The sequence below is a fragment of the Leptidea sinapis genome, chromosome 44, assembly GCF_905404315.1.
Source record: "Leptidea sinapis chromosome 44, ilLepSina1.1, whole genome shotgun sequence".
NCBI classification, from domain to species: Eukaryota; Metazoa; Arthropoda; class Insecta; order Lepidoptera; family Pieridae; genus Leptidea; species Leptidea sinapis.
The window spans coordinates 1,694,086-1,718,931 of NC_066308.1; the positions used below are offsets into that span (position 1 = coordinate 1,694,086).

The window sequence follows — 24,846 nt, forward strand, 5'->3', positions numbered from 1 at the left end:
TTCTTAATTGGTTACGATACTTGAATAAAATGTCTATTTTTTTTTCTATCACTGCAGTGGACTGAAAATTCCTGTGGCAAAAAGCTGTAATGAACAAAAACCTATGGAACTGGTGAGTGGAGACTAATAACAAGTTTATTTCACAATTCTTCTACAACCGTTTTTCGAGTTAGGCAAGACTTGTATTGTACTTTTTCCCACCTACGAAAATTAAGGGTTATAGATCGTCTAGCAAACTATGTGTTGTTAGGATAAGACAAACCTTTTCGGTGGTCATTTCACTCGAGACAAACCTTTAGGTCCGTGTTCCAGAAAAAGTCTCAAGTGCGTTGATGCACAGTTCATGTTCATGAGTTTATAAAAGAGACCCTTGGTCACGGATTACGTATTACGCCTTTTGGAAAACTGTACATAGACTTAACCAAACTTTTACCACCTTATTCATAATGGTCCGCTAATTTTAAACAGCCGCTTAGGAGTGTTTTTTCTCATTCTGACTTAGGTCAATAGAAGAAGACAGAGTGAGAATTAGCAATGCCTTAAGTTAGCAGACTATTATGAATAAGGGGATAATAGTTTACACGATCCCACTGCTCCCGATCCCGATGTTTTAAAAAGAGTTATAAATGTTTCCAATAGATAAGACATACTATACAATCAGTGATTACCTGACGGAAAATTATACACGTGGTTATATATATTGTTTTTGACATCTATTTAGTTTTTTGACATTTAGATTTTCGATATATAATAATTATAATAATGAACATTAGACATTTTAGATGATAATATTATGAACATTATGTAATAGTTTATTAATATGTTTTATAATGTTGCATGCTGGCTGCTCGTATATTTTCGAATATATTCCATATCTGTATATCACCCAAATTAATATAGAAAATTGAATTGAATTTAAAAAAAACAGATGACTTTAAGTAATTAACAATAATATACCGATTAACACCTAGCAATCCCTAACGTTGCGGCTGACCGAGAGATATAGAGACGTTCATTTAAAATTAGTTTAATCAAAATAACACTTATCTACCTGCAGAATCGAGCGATGGGATCTTAGGCTATTAGGATGACAGTTTTAATAGAAGTTAGCCAAACACATAAGCAGGCTTCATATTGACAAATAAGTCATAAAACAACTTCGATCATAAAAAAATATTTTATCTCCTTTAGGTAACCTTTACCTAGAATAGAATACGAAGATTAGAAAACTTTTGCTATATACAGGATACATATTATGTATGTACAATCAAATTTATTTTAACTTCATTGAATATCATTCTCTGAAAGAGATTAAGACGAACATTATTCAGAAATCTCAAAGCGATTATATAAGGCTTCGGATAAGGTTGAAGTAATTAATAGGGAAATTAAAAAATAAATGATAAAAATGACTTATAAACAATGGGTCTCTTTATTACAGAAATCGCAAGAAAGTCATGGCAAATCATCGGAAAAGGATGCAAAATCTGAAGAAGTAATAAAAAAATTAGTTCTTGCTAAAATTCTAAATGCGATAGTTATTTAACTTTTGTTTGTTATTAAATCTCTATATTTTAGAAATCAATTCATTGTTCTTCATCGAATACGGTACATGTAAATGAGAAAGAGATCCGTCGCTTTGCCAAGATATTAAAATCTGCTAATATTCTCCGAAGTGTAAGAATGTGAGTGTTTTGTATTTATATATTTTAAACCCTTTTGCGAATATTAAATAGTGTCTATTTATATTTGACTTTAACTAATGGATTAATTATTATTACAAAATTAAGTTTGAAGTCATTTTGTGGCATATACTATTTCTGTTTTCAATAGGATAGTACTGATTTAAGCACGCACGGTTTTGTAACGCGAAGATCTTTTGTTAATTTTAAGGCCGACGTTCCGTAACTGCGCACTGGCCGCTTTTTTAGATTTACGTTCCTATTCCTAGTGATCATTGAACCTCAGTCATCAAGTCCAGCCAAGCGAAACTCTCTAAGAAAAAAGGGATTCAATAACTAGATTGTATGAAACGTGCAGTCATTGATAGATTAACAGATGACGGCTAAAATCTTGTAAAAAACGGAGATAGCCGATATCCACCACGTTTGGAGCAACTGTTCGCTTTCAAGCGTAGCCAGATTATACTCTATCGCCAATCGCCATACTGTAATTATTGCTATTTTAAACTTATGCCAAATGACTGCATGTTTCATACTAAGCTAAATTTCAATTTTTACTTAGACAGTTCCGCCTCTTCTTACGTAGTATCTGGCCACTCAACCTGGCGTCCCATTCGTTTGGTTTTTACCAAAAATTTAGAAAAGCAAAACCATGCATTACAGTTCTTTAAGCAGGTAGATGTGAACCTAGCATCTAATTCAGGTGGCGTCTTTTCAAAGGACCAAATCCTGATAGACTAACGGATGCATGAGATGCGAAAATGGTATGTGCCAAGATTAGTTTTCGGGCCGTAGTTTTATAATTGATTTGAAGATTAATAAGCTATTGAATGAAGTAATCGCTGTATTTCTTTTTTTTTTCAGAGCTATCTCGGAGCATTTTCTGCATATAAGGTATTTATTTCATTCATACTTTCAATAATTATATTTATAATAAATGAACATGCGGGACGGGTCACAATTATAGTTATGGTTTGTAAAGTGGCTTTGATTAAGTTAAGTGCAGCCCTGTTTCACTGCGACCAATTTGATCTATTGTGATGGCCACTGTTAACTACAGCTCACTGCTAAGATTGATTCTTTTCATGAATCTTATATCTTTTGCAGTGAGCTGACGTATCCCAGTGGTTGAAGAATTGCACTTCCCAAAGAGATGCTAAGTTTACGCTTTTTTAAAGGACCATGTTCAGAGAGAATGTGTAGCGGGGTTACATCTGCATTAGTACAGAATCTACACGCTCTGCAATATCTGAGACCTACGATTGAGATGTTTTTTTTTAATCTGCAGTGCCCCGTTAATGTCCGGGTCACACTTGGTGCGTCATGCAAAATAACAAAAGTGTATATGATACAAGAGAACTGCCTCTAAGCACCTACTTTTCTCGGGTTTTTAGCGAGGATCGGGTTGACTTTTTCTGCTACTTTACTGGGAAAATGAATAATTTTGCCTGCACGGGCTTTTCTATCCATAACTTTATCGCACGCTCAGTAACTGACTTTTATCTACGTCTTTAATAATAACATACAATAGTTTTATATTGCAAAGCCAGTAATAGTATATTGTTAACAGAGGGTTGAAAGAATCACTTCCCGAGGTATTTAGACTCCCGAGCGCAGCGAGGGCGTTATAATCCGAGTAGGAATTGATTGGTTTACCCGTGTTAAACACTCTGCTTTTCATTTCGAATATGAGGTTAAAACTAGTTTTTTATGTAAACTATTTATTGATAATATATATTAATATTAGTAGTACCTATTTAAAATTGTCAACTTAGGACAATTTATGTCGACTTTGTAAATTTTTAATATGGAACTCACCGCGTAATTGTTGCGGCTTATACCGCTCAAAGAAGTTTGCGCTAAGTTCACACTGGCTGTTTAGAAAGTCACATGGCCGCAGCATTTTTTAAATAGTTTTTTTTTACATAAAATTCTTCACAGCTGACAGCAGTTCTATTTTTAAAGTTCATTCCGGCACTTAGGTGGGAAGTAATTTGTATGAGTTTTTCCCTCTATCTTTCCACCCAATAATCAGATCAAAACAATATTACTTTCCGAGTATGAGAAATGAAAACTTATATTCATTAAAATATGGAAACATATTGTTGGATCATGTTCGCGAAGGGTCCTTTAACAAACAATAAGTTCAAGTTCTAAATGTTGATGCCTCAATATAATATGATTATTTATATTTATACGGTTCATTCTTTATTATTTTTTATGAAATAATTTATATTATTTAAACACGACTCGTATATTGGATGCAGCACCTTACAAACTAGTTTGTTATGTATTCTTGTATATTCTTCTCACGAGCCTTTTTTTATAACAATAAGGGACTAGACGGACAGGACGTTCATCTGATGGTAATTGATACGCCCTGCCCATTACAATGCAGTGCCGCTCAGGATACTTGAAAAACCCAAAAATTCTGAAATAAGTTAGTAAGCTAACTCGACTTAGCCGAGTAGTAGGCATTATAAGATTATGTCTATATCTGGTGTTAACATTATGGTTATGAAAACTTCTAGCAAGTCCACTTATGCGCCTATGAACATACATTACATTATCAAGAACATATTGAGAGGTAAAAATTACAATGATTATTTCTTTAAATCAGCTGCAATCCGCTCTAGCGGAACAAACCATAAAGAAATAATGTTCGCAAGCATTTTTATTATAAAATATTTAGGTTCTGAAATCAGTGCTTAAATATTATGTATACAAAAAGTTACTTCACTACGTTATCTTATCCCTCGAGCAATTCGCTCGTCATAGTTCTATTGTCACGCTCTATAAAAGTCAAAAATTTCTTTTTTCAGGCTGAAAAATCCACTTCCCATTATCAAAGAAACGTATGCATTGCTAACTGCAGCCCAAAACAAGAATGAAAATAAATCAAAGAAGTATAAAGGAGACGCAATGAAAAATTTGACGAAAGAAGCTAAAAAAGGTTTCTCTGATTTTGAAATTGATTACGAAAAACTATATTATCTAGGGTTGTGCATCTGCCGAACATGGTGTCGAGTATTGACAATTTGTCAAATGAAGCTTAAAAAAATAATTTTGGATCGCAATGACTTTTAGTATGCTTTGCTTTTTTATGTTTTTTTTTATGGAATAGGAGGACAAACGAGCGTACGGGTCACCTGTTGTTAAGTGGTCACCGCCGCCCACAATCTCTTGCAACACCAGAGGAATCACAGGAGTGTTACCGGCCTTTAAGGAAGGTGTACGTGCTTTTCTTGAAGGTACCCATGTCGTATCGTCCCGGAAACAACGCACAAGGAAGCTCATTCCACAGCTTTGTAGTACGTGGAAGAAAGCTCCTTGAAAACCGCACTGTGGAGGACCACCACACATTCAAATGGTGGGGATGATATCCTAACTTGTGGCGTGTTTCTGCATTTTTAAAACATCGTGTGACAGGCCTGCCGCTATGTTTATTTACCAGATAACTTATAGGCAACCAACCTACCTAACTTAGGTTTGGCAACTCCCATTCTATAAATCCGTTAGATATAATTAAAATTGAAAAATAAATGTCAGTACGAATTTTAGCTTCATAATGCTGAATCCTTTTTTAACATTTTACAATTTTCTATTGGTAATCTCTAAATAGCAACTAAATCATTACATAATTGTTTTGTGTTACCAAATTTGGGAATGTCAACTAATCAATTGTCTCGATCCTTTCATAACTGTCTAAACAACTCATAATACATGTCCTGCCTGGAACATAAATTGCTACTAGATCAATCGTTTAATTTAATAGGCGGTTTATCTGCTGGTTAGCTCTACTTATACATTGAGAATCCCAAACGATGTCTTTATTCGATAGATGATTCGCATTTAGCCTGTTCGTAACTTACCTAGTACATTATGAAACAGGGCCTGAGTATGTTATTATATTTATTATACTTACGTGATAATTAACACTTGCTATATTTTTCCTTTTTTTCATGAAAACTGTAGAAGTTTCAGATAAAGCTGTTAAAGCGACTCCGCAAGTGTCTTCAAGGTAATATAAAAGTTTACAGTAATGTAGTTAGTTCACCGAGAGTTGATAATTACTTATAAATATCTTACGTCCCGTATCGCTACAAGGACGAAATTTTGTGGTACGGGGACGCAGCTGCTCTTAGGCGCAAGTAATTTTTTTCACCGATATTCAAGCCACAATCTTTTGTTGTTATGAGTAAAGAAACCTTTTTTTTAAAGTGAATACTTCTTTAGCATCGTTGTGATTTGTAAGTTGATGAAACGAAAAAGCGAGTCAGTAAAAGGAGACAGACACATAAATTCATAAGATTTACAATGTTTTGGTACCAGGCGATCATAGTAGAACAAGAGATTGTCTTAAGTATGACGCGAGTATACCTAAATATATACTGACGTCATGCGCATGACGTATTACTACGTAGACACCAGGAGAACAATAGCAATTGTGTCATCCTAGCAACATTTACCAGGACTTCATATGCAGTTTAGAGGCTTAATGTAAATTTTGCATCGGACACCGTTTGCGATTCCGTTGATTGAGTTTTCAGACGCCAAATATAATTTGAAAATGTGCAGCAGTGATTGACGCTGTATTTCAAATATATAGTGAGCATATTGAGACCAAAGTATTTTTTCATACTTTAGTTACCATAAGGCTCTTGTATCATTTATCTTAAACTAGCTGACCCGGCAGACTTCGTACTGTACTTCGTAAGTAAAAGACCTAAATTTTTGTAAAAAATTATTTGTAAAACTTAAAACAAACAAAAGTAATCCTTTTTTTATGTGTTATTACCCGTGTTTTAAGGAAGTTTATTTTACCTCCTTAGAAAGTTAGAAAGATATAAAAAATTCTAATTAGTTATTCATTTTAAACTATTATTTTTATTTGATTTCTGGACGACGGTGGACACGTCAAAGGAAAATCAAAATTGTTGTTTTTATTTAATTCCGAAAATTTTCATGTTTATTCAAACCTTTACACCTTACCTGGACTTCCACAAATAATTCAAGGCCAAAATAAGCCAAATCGTTTCAGCCGTTCTCGAGTTTAAGCGAGACTAACGAACAGCAATTCATTTTTATATATATAGACTAGTGGACCCAACAGACGTTGTTCTGTCGGAAATTTCGGACACACGTCTTTAATTTGAAAATCGGTCCAGCTGTTAGAAGGAGTCCTCTAAAATACACTATATGGACGGAATTGAGAATCTAAACCAATCTCAAATTCACTGGAACACACAAACAAATCATCAAAATCGGTCCAGCCGTTTAGGAGGTAGTTCAATTGTGAATCAAAATCATTCTCAAATCCACCTGAAGACACACACCAATCTCAAATTCACTGCAACACACAAAAAAAATCATCAAAATCGGTCCAGCCGTCTAGGAGGAGTTCAGTGACATACACACGCACACAAGAAATATATATATAAAGATGTAAGCTCTGAGTCTGAATAAATCTATGTAATTTATAAAAATAAAATGTTAAAGCTCCATGACGTTGGTAGCATATGATAAGTAACCGATATAATATTATTGCTGACACAAGTTTTAGGATCACTCTTTTATCATAACTCTTATAATTAACAGCTCCTGTCAATATAATGTAAACGATATCAAGCAAGGGACAGTGTCCAAGCCAGAGGTTTCAACTAAAAAGCTAACTCAGCAGAGAAGATTTGGTAACGTACCATTTTGTAGTATTCGAACTTGTTCTATAGGTTTATTAATCATTTTAATTTTGCACTTATATTTTAGTCTATTTCAATTATATATTATTTAAATAGTTTATCAGCATTGTTGAAGTGAAAAGTTATTTAGCGGCGTTGAGCACTTTTCTTGGGATGGGTATAAAATGTTAAACTCGCGTCAGTACACGTGCCCGAATCGAAAATTCGTAATACATTCGTTGAAATTATGGATGAAAGATTTAAACTAATAATATCTCGGATATTTCAACTTAATGATCATACGGTCATTGGACCAGTGATTGAATCATTGTGATTACGAAGCCGAAACACACATCCACGAATTAACTATTTGTTTTTAACCTTTGTCACTAGCGAACACTCTCCCTAAGGCGATAGTTATACTTGTGTTGTTAATGTTTTCACTTCTGCCGGCCCTACCGGACTGCAACCCGTATTTTTTGTCATTTAAATTTTCTATTTCTCCCAATGGAGCAATGCCTAGCCCCACACTAGCCAGTATAAAATGCGCGAATCGTTGATTGAATTTCCCGAAAAAAATGATGTATCAGAAGTGTTTTTACATTATTTCACTTTGTCTTTAAGTATCTACCTACTATCAAGAGTCCTACCTAGCTAACAAGAATCAGAACTCTACAATATAATACAGATTCATAATTGTACACCTTACAGATTCTGATGGAAAAACTATTCAGAAAGCATGTCCCTGCTACTGCAGTACTAGAAATTGTCAAATAAAATGCAAACCACATAAAGGTAACAAACAATATGTAATATTTACGCGAGACGTTCTTTCCCAGCCTTTTTTGGATCTCTTCCCTCTTGAATCGATTCGATTTAGGGACCTTAAGATCAAAGCATAATTTCACCTTAACAGCCAGCATTGAACCTATATGATATCTGGTATTTCAGATATCTGAAATTTTTGAAAATCAAAGACGCATAATATAGTATTCTGAAAGTATCTTCTCATGCAAGTAGCCACGCCTAATCAAACTTAGAACTGTTTTTTTTACGATAATGAGGGACGAGACGATCAGGACGTTCAGCTGATGGCAATTGATACGCCCAGCCCATTATAATGCAGTGCCGCTCAGGATTATTGAAAAACCCAAAATATCTGAGCGGCACTACAGCTGCGCTCGTCACCTTGAGACGTAAGAGGCTAAGTCCCATTTGCCCAGTAATTTCACTAGCTACGGCGCCTTTAAGACCGAAACACAGTTATGTTTACACATTTCTGCTTCACGGCAGAAATAGGCGCCAGCCGTTGTGGTACCCATAATGTAGCCGGCATCCTGTGCAAAAGAGCCTCCGACTAGTGAAATGTGAAAGTTAGGCACTACATCAATAATTAGCAACAGTGTAACACATACTTTTTCGGACTAAAAATGACTTTTTTCATAGTTTGCTGCATATCTCCCTCAAGTAGACAGGATAATACCGAAGACAACAGCACCACAGTATGTAGTGTCGTAGTAATCACTCATCCAAAACCACGGGCCCGAAGAAAAGTTACAAAGATTAAAGTCAATCTTGTGACTAAAAGCAGTAAAGCAACCACAACTGAGAAAGATGGGTGCCATGACATTAGCACGGCTACTGAAGATTGGTGGAGTCCTCTGGTTGAAAGGAAGCCATTGCGTATTATTGATGTTGGAGATACCAGGAGAAAGAGAATAAGGAAGAAAGAAAACAAGGGAATGTACACTGATAGACGCATAGTGAAGTTTTTGAGCAAAGCTCAGATTATACCGAGCGGTGAGCCTTTAAATTTGTTGTGGTTAAGTTAAATATGTTTGACTAGATGTATTTTTATTATTTTATGGAAGTCTACAAGTCAAATTTTTATGACATCTTAATAAAACTTATAATATGTATTTATTTATTGAAACCTCGGCAATAAACTAAAAAAAAATCTAATACAAATTTCAATTTTAATCTGTGTAGCTATGAATCTATGCATTTCGCGCTGTTTCAATAGGAAATTTAGTCACTGCTTGTTCATATTTCTTAAGCGACTCGATGTCAGCGTGTCGTTTAGTGTCATCTCTTCTAAATTTGACCATAGTTTGAAGTCCAAGGGGGTCAAATCTTTGCCAGGCGAGGGCCAGTCTTCAGTTCTTATAAAGTCCTGAGGTTTCAACCATCACTGGTCGACCGTTTCATGAGAGAGACCTGCATGGCCCGTGTATGTCACCAGTACTGTCTTCTGCACGAGTCCAATATATCATTAATTTATATTTACATCATTAGTATGCAGAAGAAACAGTTCTAATATATAATAATCGCATCCAAAACTTGAATTAAAATAAAGTTTTCAATGGTAACAATATTTATGGTCAGGCTTTTATAAAAATGATAGTAAAATCAAACAACGATAAACTAATTCACCTTGCTGGAAGTGATACGGTCAGATGGGGTCAATAAGTACACTCGCGGTAAAATTACATTTGAAGGACATTTCCGGGACTTTTGATATCTGAATATTTTATTTATTTATTTATTCTAAAAGGTACATCAACAGTACCCACATATAACAATTACATATAACACTATCTAGGAAATTACATTACTGATGCGAGTACCAATAATAGATGTACTATTATTAATTATTACATACTTATTATTACTAACTATTAACTAATTACCAATATAATTTAAAATAAAATTTAATAACAATTTAAAGTAGATTATAGACTTTAAGTTACATAAGTTAAATTAATTATTACATATAAAAGGAAAAAAGATATTTATTCATTTATTTTTATAAATACCGAGTGTTTTTTATATATTGTAAAGTTTCCGAAGATTACGTTTAAATTGTTGTAGACTATTGGAAAATATGTCTATATTCACTATTTCTTTATTTATCTCATTGTACTGCCTAAGCAGTCGTGGTACTGGTGAAAATGAGCCTAAGTTTTTTTGATAGCATGGTATAGCAAAAATAATTTATCAACTATTTACTTGTGAAACGGAATGCTATATAAAAATTTCCGGATATATTACATAACTCTGAACTCCAATCAGTATTTCGGTAAATCTCAAAACGGTCTTAATATTTTCTTATTCTTTCAGAAGCTGGTATAGAATACGTGCTATCACCGTCTAAATATCTACTTGAGGTAATTTTTGTATCAAAGATTTGACAGCAGGATATTAATTGAATGTCTAACTAGCTTTATATTACTAATTAAATTAAATATAGAAATGGCTCGTTAGACTGTTTGACCCACATACTTATAATATTCCAGCGTGCAGAGTATCTAAGACAAAGAAAGGGTGCGAGCAGGCAAGATAGAAAAGGGAACCGAATTTATTGTTGCTACAATCGATTTTGAAAAATCAGTTATAATTTTTTTTTATGGAAGAGAAAGACAAAGTAGCGTACGGGTCACCTGGTGTTAAGTGATCACCGCCACCTACATTCTCTTGCAACGCGAGAGGGATCACAGGAGCGTTGCCGGCCTTTAAGGAAGGTGTAGGCGCTTTTTTAAAGGTACTCATGTCGGAAACACCACAGAAGGAAGCTCATTCCAGTTTTGTAGTACGTGGAAGAAAGCTCCTTGAAAACCGCACTGTGGAGGACCGCCACACATCCAGGTGGGGATGATATCCTAATCAGTGGAAACAACTTTACATCCTTATAATTATAATTACATCCAGTATTTTGAATATTAAACCACTAGGTTTTAAGATTTTATAATAAGGCTTTTGATTAGCACAAGCTACTTAACTCTCATATTGACTAATCAAAATTGATGAAGCTTTATCTGGCTAGGCAGGTCGTGAATATACTCGTATATTTCTAAATCTATGGCGAATGCTACACGTTCGATATTTATAGCGATATTTGGATCTCGATATTCATCGAGTGTGTAGTGTAGTGTACCAAGGAACGTTATACGGATCACTGAATTTCTAAAAATCCAGCAATCTACGATCTGTATTAAGTATCGTTGAAAAATATCGAAAGTCTAGTCTCTGGTCGATATTTATCGTGTCGATACCAATCCTGGGAGCCTACTCGATATTCGATATATCGTGGCATTAGTCGTGTCAAATCCTACTCTTAGTTACATCGTATTCAATGTCGAAACGATGATTGAGCGAACGAAACATTTTTCGATATTATCGGTCTAGCCCTACTCTTAGTTGAAAATGTCAGAGACGAATATTCGAATTCGACAAGCAATCAAACGTCACTTTTACGATAATCTCAATACCTTCTAGGGCCTAGGTTGTTAGTTTCAAGTTGTATAGATATATTTGCTATACAATATACATACTTAATAAATAAAATTAAAATAATTATATGTGATTTACTATTCAACAGGATTTATTTACTACCAAGTAATTTAAGTCATTTTGTTGATCGTTTATGCGTAGAAAGTAATGCAAATGGCCGCCTGAGAAATAGGAAGTCGACGAGAAGGGTTGAGTTAAATTTTTTTTTTCATTTTTTTACAGATTTGTAAAAATTTTTAAATTTGAAATGGTCATATTATATTCATTACATAATTTTTGAATATTTACATTTTGTGTAAATGATGCAAATTGGTGGTGCAGAGTCTGGCATGGGTCTTATCGCCTATAGCTATGTTTTGACTTTTGACAGTTAACAGCGACATAGCACAGATTATACATAGTTTGCTCATAATTCATTCAGTCTAACATCGTAAAAAAAATCAAAATATTAGTCTATGGTTACGATGTTGTTACGATAAACGATATGGAATATGAACATTTGTTAGAGTAGGGTAGGTGCGATATATTCGTGTTATTATCGTATCGTTCCGAATATATCGTTGTCGATTTTGCGAGTAGACCTACTGGTAGCGATGGACTAGAATGCGCAGAACGAAACTGCGACCTCCGCTACAGCACTTAAATTTACTTATCATTTGTGTTTAAAACAATTTCTTAATATAATATAACCATCTTTTTCTGCAAACTAACGTGGAAAAACGAACGAACTACGAATCTATTTCAACAAGTTTACGTGCGTCAAATTAATCTCTGTCTTGAAGCCAATATTTTGACCATTTCTTTCCCTTCACACGCTATTTTAATGCTAACGCTAATATGATAACAATACAAGCCTTTTTATATTGTCACTCACTGCAATAATCCCAATGAACGTCTTTGGTGAATCAAATTTATCACCGAACTGATGCGATCCGTATCGAAAGTGTAGGCTTACGCTCCAGAATATCACTCTATGAATGTAAAGCTGTAGCACTTGCGTCTGGTTTGACCTAACATCCGTCTTTGTCTTCCACCACCATTGCAACGTACGTCATAATTTTAAATACCATCCTCACATATTGTTTTATTTATCATTTCAGTCGCAAAAATATTATAATGAGCTGTTTTCAACGAATCTGTTCGTGCCACATGCCTTTCCTCTTATCATTAAAGTAAGTACCTATAACACACTCTACAACATTTCCACACGAATGACAAATCTCAAGCTCATGGTCGTTCAGAGGGCAATGGAGAGGGCTATGCTCGGAGCTTCCCTGCGAGATCGAATCAGGAATGAGGAGATCCGTAAGAGAACCAAAGTTACTGATACAGTCCAAATGATTGCGAAACTGAAGACGGACAGATGGCCGATGGGGCAGTAAAGTCCTCGAATGACGACCACGTGCCGGAATACGCAGTGTTACATTGTGGGGTGGACGGCTAATCCTTCTCGGTAAGTCCAGGTGTTTGGTCCGGTCCGTGGCAACACTCCAGAATAATGTGTTCCGGTCGCACTTTTCCTCGCAAGGCCTCCATGCAGGCTCTGTACAGGGAACTGTAATACTTAAATAAAACAGATGCTTCTTAAAAGGGCTATAACCCGTTATTACATGAGTTCATTTTAAATATCATTGAGAGTGGGAATTTTACCAGTTTGTGTGAGCCTGAAGCCTGCATTTGAAGTGCTTCTTTTGCTTGTCTGCACCCACTTTCGTCCAGTATTTATTATGTAGCTCCTTAGTAGAAGAAGGGCTTAAATTTAAACAATGTTTTATGTTATTGCCTATGCAGCAGTCATCTAAAACGCAACAGGATAAAGGCAATGCTTAAAAAATCACGTTTGTGGATCAGGTACCCTGGTAGACGATAGTGCATGGTCAAATCTTGAATTCAAAGTTACTTAATTGATAATAATTTGCCATTAGATAAAAGCCTTTTTTTTTTTTGAGAGGAGGAAATACGGTTACGTATTTACGCCCCGGAACGGGGCGTAATATGTCGGACTCGAGTGTCCGCGTAAGCGGACACCCCATACCGACTAAAACCTCCTCTGTGCTGTTAGCAGCCCTGGCTTTCACAGCGAAGTAGGACGTGGGCCGTGGAGGCCCCAAAGACTACGCAACAACAGTCGCGGGGCGTCTCCTAAGGAGACTCGAACCTCAGACCGGCTGTGTGCTTGTGGGAAGGAGAGAGAATGAAAATGAAGATGAAAAGGTGATAAGAACACACTCGCCGGCGAGTGTGGTGATGTTTTGTGTAATTTATGTAAGTGTGTCTGTATGTGCTTATGATTGTATGTATGTGTGTTTGTATGTATGTACGTAGTGTAAATGTTTGTGTGCATGTATGTTTGTGTTTGTGTCTGTTTGTTTAGTGTGTTTGTGATTGTGTAAGTGGTGTATGTCAGTCCGTCAGTCAGTCCGTGTGTAAGTGAGTGTAGTGAACCGATTACAGGACGAGGACTAACGTCTCGTCGGGTATCAAAACAATGTGTGGTGTATCTAGGGTGCGGGCCGCTGGCCATCGTCAGAGCAACGAGTGCCAGTTGTTTGCGGTGGTTGACCGCGCCTACGCCTGCGAAGGCGGTGTGTGCGTGTCTGTGTCAGTGTTTGTTTGGGTGTCGCGTTCGCGATGGTGATGTCGTCATCCGGGTCTACCGTTACGTGTCTGGGACGTCTTATTGGGTTGAGACTATGGTGAAGGGTGGTGTACCCGCATACCTTCCTAACCAAGATGTTGGGATGGTTAGGCGCCTTGTCAAAGAAGCGTCGCGAGATCTCTTTAAAGTGTTCAGCTATCGTCGGAAGCTCTAGCTCGCGGTGAAGGTCAACGTTTCGGATGAACCACGGGGCTCCGGTTGCCATGCGCGTGAATTTAGTTTGAACTACTTGCAAACGACGTAAGTAGCTCGGTCGGGTGTGCGCGAAAACGACGCTTGCGTATGACAGTATGGGCCGTACGATGGTTTTGTACAGCGTCACTTTGTGTTTGAGCGGAAGTTTGCTTCGCCCACACACAAGTGGATAAAGGCGACTGAGGACAAATCGGGCTCTATTGCATACCGTATCAATATGTTTCTTGAAGTTCATATTGCTGTTGAACGTGACTCCTAAGTATTTGTAATCCTTCACCCACGGTATGGGTGTTTCATACAATTTAATGACGTCGGTCGGTCGTTTTTCAGCGCGGATGCTATTCGCGTTACCGAAGAGTACCGCTGCACTCTTGGTGAGGTTCACTTCAATCCGCCATTTTCTGAACCAGTTGCCTAGTTCATCGACGGCGGCTTGAAGCACTTTAATGTTCCTGCTCAAGGTTGAGCGGTTCAATAGAGCGGAGCCAAAGTAGAGTGCAGTATCGTCAGCGTACTGAGCGAGCTGGACACTCGGAAACTTGGGAATGTCGCTCGTGAAGAGCGAGAAAAGAGTGGGAGAGAGGACTGAACCCTGTGGCACGCCAGACCTGATGGGTCTGGGTGAGGATAGGGTGCCCTCTACTCGATATCGGAAGGAGCGATCAGTAAGGTAGGCTCGTATGATGCGCACGAGCCTGTCTGGCACTCCCAATTGATACAGCTTGAATACTAAGCCGTTGTGCCATACCTTGTCGAATGCCTTCGCGACATCGAAAAACACGGCGGCCGTGGTAGCGTGAAGTTGACGCCGTACGAGAATGTACTCGGTGAGTCGGTGAGCCTGCTGGGGACACGAGTGAGCGGTTCTGAATCCGAACTGTATGTCGGGTATCAGGTTGAGCTCCGCGATGTAATGATTAAGACGCGCGAGAATTAATCTTTCGTAAAGTTTCCCGATCGAGTTAATTAAGCTAATAGGCCTATAGCTACTCGGATTAGCTTTAGGTTTATTGGATTTTGGGATACCGATAACAATGGAATCCTTCCATTGTTCGGGGAACGCGCTGTTAGACAATAGAATATTAAAAATAGTAACCAATAAAGTAATAAGAGTCGAGGGTAGGATTTTAAGAACCCTATTGTTTATAGTGTCGGGCCCCGGGGCCTTCTTGGAGTTAAGCTCCTTAATGATTAGCTTCACCTCTTCGTAAGAGGTCGGTTTTATTACATCGCCTGAAGGGCTCAGAGCGGAGCGACGTTCAACTTCACGATCAACTTCGTCAACGTGTGTCGGGTTGGCTGCTGCATTTGAAGAGCACTGACTCTCGAGACTATCGGCGAGGCATTCAGCCTTCTCATCGTCATCGAGCGCCGGCTGCAGTCCCGGTCTGTCCAAAGGAGGCATGACAGTGGGTGGCTCCTGTTTGAACGCGTGAGGCAGCTTCCAGAAAGCCACATGTGATGGCTTAAGGTTGCCGAGCAAGCGGTCCCAACGTTCGCCGCGGAGTTCCGCGATACGTTCCCGTACCACCCGCTGTAGGTAGCGGAGGTGGCGCCTATTCTCGACCGACGGATACCTATCGTAAAGTCTAGTGGCTCTGTGCTTCTGTGTGAGTAAGTTCCTGACCTCTGGAGGCAGGTTTAGGCGATGCGGTTGCATCGTCGGAACCTGCCTGGAGCAGGCCTTGATCCTATTCTGTATATGTGACGTCACATGAGAGATAGCACTGTGAGCCGTGTGGACCGAGTCGATGACGTCCGGTATAAGGTCAAGGTCGTCGGACTTGATAGACTCGAGATCCTTTTCCAGCCGTTGCCAGTCGATCACTGTTTTCGTCGGTGGTTGAAAGTTAACCGGTGGGCCTAGATTTAGGACGACGGGCCGGTGGTCTGACTCTAATTCGTGAAAAACCTCGATTGAATTTACATTGAGCGTTACGTTCTTAAGTAACGCAACGTCTAGAATGTCGGGTTGGTGCGCGACGTTATCCGGATAATGTGTTGGTTCGTCGGGTGCTATTACTGAAAAGTTCAGCGTGTCTGTCAGCGAATCTAATAAGATTCCGTTTCTATTTGTGGCTCTACTGTTCCAGCTGGAGTGTTTGGCGTTAAGATCGCCGCCCACTATGACTGTGGCCCCGTGGCCGAGTAATGCTTCTATATCTGTGTATAATACTTGTTTGTTGGGCGGAAGATAAGCTGAAATAACAGTGATCGGCTGGTGATTCGCCATACTGACCCGGATGGCAGAGGCCTCGATATTAATGAGGACCGGAGGATCTATAGGTATACAGTGTAGAGACCTTTTAAAATAAATGAGGGTGCCGCCCATACGGGTGGTGCGATCATTCCTGACTAAGTTATAATTAGCGATACGCGGATCGCTTATACGTGGTTTTAGAAATGTCTCTTGCACTAAGAATAGGTCTAATTGATGTTCGTGAGCGAACTCCTTCACCAAGTCTAGTTGAGGCTTAAGGCCTTGGGCGTTAAAATACGCTATACGGAGCGTATGTGGTTTAACCCGTCCGCTTACGTAATTAGGCATCGCGAATGTTTTTATACTTTCGCCCTATATCGGTGAGGGCACGGAATATTTTGCCGTTGTCTGCCATAACTTGCAGGAGCGACGGCGGGTCGTCCCGGACAGCCTCGAGCCTGCTGGCCAGGGCTATGATTTCATCTATGTCGAACAGCTCTGACAGTTCGAACATGAAGGCAAAGGTGCTGCCGCCTTGGTTACCTGTTGCCGCGGACGCGGGCGCCGGTGGCCTCGGTCGCGGGTCCGACGCCGCCGGGCGGGACGCTAGCGGTGGCCGGAGGGGCGCGGGGGCCGTGAGAGGGGCCTCTGTGGCAGCGTTGGCAGCCGGAGGAGACCTCGCCCAGGCGTTTACCTTCGGAGGCGGCGCAGGTTTGAAGGTCGGAGTGAACTCCACCTTCTCTGCTCTGCCTTGCGGCTGGCGGCGCCCTGGGTGACGCTTGTGTTTGGGTGCCTTGGGATACCCGCGATAGCTCGCGGGGTGCCCCTTCTCCCCGCACAAGACGCAGGCCGGGGGCTCCGCGCATTGCACTGGTCGAGGGCACTCCGGCGTGCCGTGTTTGCCGAGGCACTTCACACACCTCGGGGTGTGTTCGCAGTTACGTGCCGAGTGCCCGTATAACTGGCATCTGTGACACTGACCGGGCCCCCCGCGGTTGCGAGGAGCTTCGGACCGGATGCCCTGAAGGGAGCAAATCGATTTTATGTTAAAAATTTCCTTTCCCTCTTGCGTGAGGTCGATGACGACGAGAACCATGTTAAATGGTTGTTTGTTGGTGGTTCCGCGCATACGGTGCACCTCGTGTGCAGGGTAACCCTGCTCTTTGAGGTCCGAAAGAATGTCGGCCTCGTCTAACTCTCTGGGGACGTTCCTAATAACGACCCTCAGGCGCTTCTCCTAAGGCAGGGCGTACGTGTGGAAACCCACACTCAGCTCTCTAAGAAGGAATGTCAAGGCGCGGTGGTCCGCTACCTCTTTGGTCTCTAATTTGATGAGAGATTGGTACGCCCTCGCCTGGAAGGAGAGCGTCTTCGGGATCCTATTTTTGATAACCAACCAGCGGCCTCGGTCTCTATAAAAATAGGAGGCGGGCGCTTGGTCGGAGGCGGTACGCGGGCCTTAGCGGGCGCGGGCGCGGGAGTGGAGCCAGTCATGGCCGCGGCTTTCTTGGCGGGTGTGCCATCAAGAGAAGGCGATTCGCGACCGCGCTTCTTCTTGCGACTGACGGTGATGAAGCCGTCAGCATCTGACGCGACACTCTCCGCTCTCGACGGTAGAGCGGTTTCCGGCTGGGCCGGTGAAGCACTGGAAGCCTGAGGGGCTTCCGTGCGGTCAGGACTGACCGCGGGGACCTTAGGGGTCGCCTGCATGTCAAAGTACGCCTGAAGGACAGGCGGACGGGCTGATCGGGTGATCACTTTCCTTGGTTTGACCGAAGCTACGGAGCTTGCGTCGGAGTCATTACCTAGTTCCATTTCGGATTCCCCGTCGGAACCCGAAACGTCAGACGATGAGTTATATTTGTTGGATTTCGCTTTGATAGCGGCATCCACTGTCTCGTTGATTGTTGCTTTCATTAGCGGAGCGATCTCCTCCGAAAATAACTTATCTAAGAGAGCGCTGAAGAAGCCCTCGTCGGGAACCATTGGTGAAGCCATGGTTGTCATATTTATTAACTAGGTTGGGCGGGCAGCAACCCCCGCTGCCCGGGTCAGGCAGAGGGGGAATATAATAATTAAGTGGACAACTATAGTTAAGTTGTACACTTGCACATTAATAAACAATATTAATAATAATGAAATATGCAAAAATTAAAAGAAATTAATAATAATAATTAAGCCTAAGACTTACCTTTGCTGGATGTAGACTGGCTGGGCCGGAACCCCGATGCACGCTGTGCAGGCCCCCGCGGAGAACACACGGCACGAACTGCAAATCACAAACACACACGATTAGCGTGCAGAATCGCGAAACACAGCACAGGTGCTAACTAACACGATCGTAAAACCGGGTAATTAACACAGATAATAACTAAGCTACATTCCGCGAAGGAACGTAACAGGTGCGAGACTCAAAGAGTCCCGAACAATAGCGCGCGATAACAATAGTTAGCCCAGGTGGCCTGAGCAGATAGTGCGATAACGCAGGTAATAAAAATATTCGAAGGAGGACAGATAACGCGGCACGTGTGTTCGCGTTGCCTGCCTGAATCGAACTTTAGATAAAAGCCGTTGGGCAGTCGAGAAATAAATAACTACTTACAGCAAATCTTAGTTAAGTTCGAGGGAAAATAATTGAATTAGTACTTTGATAGTTCGTACTATTAAAAAATTTGGTGAAGTGTGAAATGATAAAGATGATACAGTCATGGAGTTCAGTGGACATCTGTTGATGATATAAATCGTGTTTCATTGCTTTCAAATGAAATAGAATCAAAACTATGATGAATTATTTGTTGCTTTCAGTCGAAAGATGGCGAAAAATTTACAGCTGGTAGGCCGAAAGCTCGCAAAAGTAAGTAATTTGATACCTTACTCCGATAGATCTAACTACGCGTCGTTCAACTTTGATTTCAAAAATGGTCCCAAATTAGTTTCCTACTTCCTGGAGAACTTAACAGACGCACATATGGTTGCAATGATAATCTATTTCTTCTTTTTTCCTTTATTAATTATTTATGGGCTTTTATAGCTATGTACATGTCAGCCCCATTAAAATCTAAGCACATTAATAATAACACTCAAACGTTACGTCCTTCATCTTGAAGAATGGTTGTATTACATGTTTTGAAAATTTTACAAGAGTAAATTACCAATATCACCACCTTACAAACGATACATAAAAAGTTATAACGCATCAACCCCACTTTTATTTTCAAAGAATTATTTAGTAAGTAAATTAAATTTAAAACAATGTTTACAGGTCGAAAAACAAAAAGATTGGATGAACCATCTCGTACAAAGGTAAGTAACTATTTTCTTAGATGAATATCAAAGTAATGGTCATCTAAAAAGTATTTTTTTAGAAATATAAAGAAATAATTATATTGTTTGAAAAAAATCCAAACACACATATTCTCCAACTTTAGTATTCTCAAGCAACTATTTCAAAAATTTTGACACCAAGGAGATCATAAAATAGCTTCCCAAGTCAGGTAATAATAAACTCTTTAGGTGTGATGGTTATAATTAAATAAAAAAAATATATGTGTGTGTGCAAGTCACACATGGTAGAAGTGAAACTTCTGAAAAGTTCCTGATTAAAATACTCATTGAAAATTATTGAAAAAATTAACAGTCGCTTCATGTAAACTGTATATTTACAAATACATTCCACTAGTGGGAGGCTACTTTGCACAGGATGCCGGCTAGTTGATGGGTACCATAACGGCGCCTTTTTCTGCCGTCAAGCAGTAATGTGTAAACATTACTGTGTTTCGGTTTGAAGGGCGCCATAGCTAGTGAAATTACTGGGCAAATGAGACTTAATATCTTATGTATCAAGGTTACGAGCGCAATAATTGTAGTGCCGCTCAGAATTTTTGGGTTTAAAGAATTCTGAGCGGCACTGCAATGTAATAGGGTAATAAGGCTAGGCGTATCAATTTCCATCAGCTGAACGTCCTACTCGTCTCGTCCCTTATTTTTATAAAACATAAAAATAATTGCGGTTATTGAAAACAGTTTAGTATATTATATACAATATATAACTGTAGATATATTTTTTAACACAGAAAAAATTTGGATTATTTAAAACAATATAAAAAAACTAAACAACAAAAATAAAACAATTTAATATTTAGTACACGATCTCATGCTCTCAATCCTGACCTGTTTTGTCTATATGTTTATCGTCTCGCTTTTTCGTTTCATCGAGTTTCAAATCACAACGATTCTAAAGGACTTTTACATCAATAACATCATTGAATTTTACTTGAACTGAACGAAAGTACAATGGCAGACGCAGCCTGCTAGAATGAAAGATTAGCATGTTTGATAGCGTTTTTTTTTACATTACCACGGTCAAAAAAATCCTAAGAGTTTTAAAACAAAATATGTTTTTGCAGCATTTCCGGACACACAGTCAGAATACCCGGTCGCAAGAAACAACTCGGAGCAAGAGCAATGTAACACATCATCAACCATAGATCATATGAGTTCTTACAGTAAACTACTTTCCATGAAGCTCCTTCTTTGATGTCGCTTTCATAAGAGAGGGGGGTCTTAACTTAAACGTGCTTTTCGTATTTAAATTATTTAGATACATGATGTTGGTACTTAATACTGGCCGTGTTTAATTATTGACAACGATATTACAATGTGATTAAGCTTTTCTAAACTATTTTTCAAGAGTTCCTGATCACTGATTATCTATTGGGTGAACGTCTGTTAAATAAGAATTGCCTTACGTTTAAATCTAAGGCTGAGATCTGTAGAGGGTAGACTTAGACTTTAATACCTTGCTGAGTGTGATAAAACGTGATCTAGGCTTTTGTATTGGGCTGTCTTAGCATAAGCTCAGCATAATTTCAACTGTCAAATGACTATAAAAACCACTGACCTCCGCTTTAAGCCTCTGGACTGACGGCTGTCAAATTGCTTTTGTGCCTGTACGATATTCGCTATTTTGGCGCTGTTCGCCATGTAGCGAGAGTCTGCGGTACTAAAACTAGTGATGACAACCTCCGCAAATATTGATAGATGGTGGGAAACTATTTACAAAAAAAAATTGTGTACTTTATTACATACTTGAAGTATAAATACCACGGAAAACGAACGAAATTAATTCAAAATGCAATAATTTTTCCTAGACTTGTACGCTTCACTCGTAGCCATTTGTATTATACGTTAAAATTAGTTCTCTGGACGCTCGCGAGTGCACAAAAAATTTTGCTGTCAAACATATGGAACAGCCTGTCCAGTGGTACCTATTTGTAGAGGTCAGTGATAAAAACGAAATCAAAGATTATGTATGCTAAATTCACACTCAGTTGAATTTTTTACGTAAGTAAAGTCTGAGCAAAGTCTCAGTACGTTCTATAGATCTCATTCTTATTATCTTCTTGACATGAAGAATTATTTCTTGGTGAATTTTTAGAAGTTATTTTTTTTTTCAAAAGTACCAGAAAACATGAGATACACGTATGCATACATATATTTTGTTACGATGGATTGAATTGTAGAAAATATAAATATTACCTTTTTGGAATATACTAATTACTTAAGTAGGTAAGTTAGTCGTACACGGTTGTACCACGTACGATGTGAGATCTTTTATTGCATTATACGTACGTCTATATCTAATGTTAGAGAATAATTATTGTTGATAATACTTAATATTACCTATATTATTTTCGAGGTTTTTCTTGGCTTGGCTTGGCTTGTTTGTGTAATAAAAATCTGTGTAATAAATTTCCTTTTTTATTAACCTTCCCAAATCGGCAGTGCCCCAAGGCACTAGATTTTTCAGATACGCCAAAATCTAAAGTGCCGTACGGCACACTATTCACTCACCAAGTTCTGGCCCTTATTTTGTTTATAAGATGGTTTATTTTACATGGTCTTATAACTTGTTTCAATAGCTTTCTGATACATTCACTCAAATTAACCTAATTATAAGCAATCTATTGGTACACGTAAAATAATACTCATTGACAGAATGCTGCGCGACCGCCAAAATCACGCCGATCTAAACCGTACCGTGCGCCCGCGAGAGTGCCGGTTCGCTTAGGTATACTTGTAGTAGAGGAACCGATTAAGAAGCAACTTTCATCCGTTTTATGGATGGTAAATATTTTAATATACATATTTCTTTTGTGCGTCTGTTGTAACTGAACTCCTCCTAAACGGCTGGACCGAATTTGATGATTTTTTTGTGTGTTCCAATGAATTTGAGATTAAATAGATTCTCAATTCCATCTATATAATATAATTCTCCTGCTCATGTCTATATTAGTGAGTCGAAGCCAATTTGGCTTTGCCTTCCAGATGAACAAGGAATTGACAATCGCTCGAGATTTCGAGACCCAGTATTCCGATACTAGGCGAGGCTTTAAGGGAAGTGTTGTCGAAGAGCGGTAATACGGCAAATGGGTTTTTCTTTGTGGTAAATGCGCAAACTTGAGTCTTCTGGGGGTTAAATTGGACAATGTTCAACTTACCCCATTCCGCGACCTTCTCGAGAGAGGACTCGATAGAAGACACAAATTCATGATTTTGGAGAGTAGGGAGGTAATAGCAATAGGCCTGTAGTTTTCCGGATCCGAACTGTCTCCTTTTTTGGGATCGGGGGGACAAGGGCTGACTTCCATGAGTCAGGGACTACGCCTTTGGAATAAGAGTGCCGGAATAAACGCGTTAGCACCGGCGTCAACTCAGGGGCACACGTTCTAAGAACGATTGGAGAAATGCCATCCGGCCCGCTCGACTTCCTGACGTCCAACGAAAACAGAGCTCGCCTAACAGTTTTCTTTCTGAACTGTACTTCAGGCATAGAGCTCTGACACCGCGGTGTCATCATGGTCGGCAGTATTTTTCCGTTGTCGTCAAGAGTCGAATTGGAGGCAAAAAGAGTGCACAGGAAATCGGCTTTCTCTTTTGCCGTGCTTTATGGGCCAGGGTGTCATTCTTCATGTGCAACGGCGGCATGGACGGCTGGTTGAAGTTACCAAGAGCAGCTTTCGACAATGACCAGAACTTGCGTGTTCCGGTCGGGTAACTGGAAAGCTGCTCGCCAACTTTGACGATGTACTTCAATTTCTCACGGGCGATTTGCCGCTTAAAAAAATCTAGAGGCACGGTTATATTTCCTCTTCAGAACTTTGCAGTTCGGATCGTTTGAGTCCAGCGCCGCAATCCAGGTTCGATACGCCTGTTTTTTGCAGTCAGATGCTGCTCTAACTGACGCATCGAACCAGGGCTTTTGGTATAAAAATATCCATGCCCTGCAGTATCACATCGGCTACTGCAACGGCGCAGGCACTAGGATCATCTGAAGGGAAACAAACCTTGCCTCAAGGGTAGGATGCAAAAAAGGAACGCATCCTATCCCAATCTGCTGACTTGTAGTGCCAAACGCGCGGGTCGGTGGTCTGCTACGTTGGCGTCGGATAGGCACTACACTCCTGACCAGGCAATGGTCGGACGTTCCGAGAGGGGCGTCGACAGAGACCTGGTAACCATCGGGATGTGTAGTCAGCAGAAGATCTAATATATATATATATATATCCGCTATATATATATATATATATATATATATATAGCGGCGCTAGGCCGCTACTTTACGCCGGTATTCTGTGCGAGTGTGGTAAGTAGCCCGGACGAGTCTGGCCCGATTGTGCTGACGTCATAAGACGGCAGCGTGACTCTCCCACTTTCAAGGGACAACGTCTGTCGGGTCCACAAGTTTTATATAAAATTGTTAATTTTATTGTATTGCTAAAAAGTATATCGCTAGTTGCAGCCTAGCGAAATTCTCTACGAAAAAAGCGATTGTATGAAACGGACAGACATTGATAGATTGACACATGACAGCTATAATCTTGTAACGAAGATAGCCGAAATCTACTTCCTTTCGTCGCTATAATATTTTTATTACTATTTCAATCTTATATCAAATGCACGTTTCATACTAAAGTAAATTTCAATTTTTACTTAGGCAGTCCCGCCCCTTATTACGTAATACTTACATCCTCTTTGGCGAGTTGTCTGAAAATTTTCTGTTCAATACGATAATACGATAATTATTATTTAAAATTCAATATTAACTTTTAACTTAACTTTAAACCTAAACCTAATATTGTA

General features: G+C 39.3%; 1 protein-coding gene across 3 annotated transcripts in view; it reads left to right on the top strand.

Annotated features, from left to right (window-relative positions):
* The window catches only part of LOC126977205 (DC-STAMP domain-containing protein 2-like), a 53,710-nt gene extending 31,297 nt beyond the window's left edge, over nucleotides 1–22,413 (top strand). Inside the window, exons 17-30 of one of the 3 annotated variants that reach the window (XM_050825916.1) lie at nucleotides 58–112; nucleotides 1,442–1,495; nucleotides 1,579–1,685; nucleotides 2,547–2,576; nucleotides 4,505–4,635; nucleotides 5,658–5,703; nucleotides 7,281–7,372; nucleotides 8,072–8,155; nucleotides 8,807–9,160; nucleotides 10,481–10,527; nucleotides 12,751–12,822; nucleotides 19,510–19,558; nucleotides 19,967–20,007; nucleotides 21,111–22,413. In XM_050825916.1, the coding sequence (XP_050681873.1) occupies nucleotides 58–112; nucleotides 1,442–1,495; nucleotides 1,579–1,685; nucleotides 2,547–2,576; nucleotides 4,505–4,635; nucleotides 5,658–5,703; nucleotides 7,281–7,372; nucleotides 8,072–8,155; nucleotides 8,807–9,160; nucleotides 10,481–10,527; nucleotides 12,751–12,822; nucleotides 19,510–19,558; nucleotides 19,967–20,007; nucleotides 21,111–21,191 (1,243 nt within the window). In that variant the 3' untranslated portion in view covers nucleotides 21,192–22,413. The remainder of the gene's footprint in view (nucleotides 1–57; nucleotides 113–1,441; nucleotides 1,496–1,578; nucleotides 1,686–2,546; nucleotides 2,577–4,504; nucleotides 4,636–5,657; nucleotides 5,704–7,280; nucleotides 7,373–8,071; nucleotides 8,156–8,806; nucleotides 9,161–10,480; nucleotides 10,528–12,750; nucleotides 12,823–19,509; nucleotides 19,559–19,966; nucleotides 20,008–21,110) is intronic. The other 2 variants (XM_050825917.1, XM_050825918.1) reach the window with 2 other exon arrangements.
* Nucleotides 22,414–24,846: the final 2,433 nt, after the last annotated feature.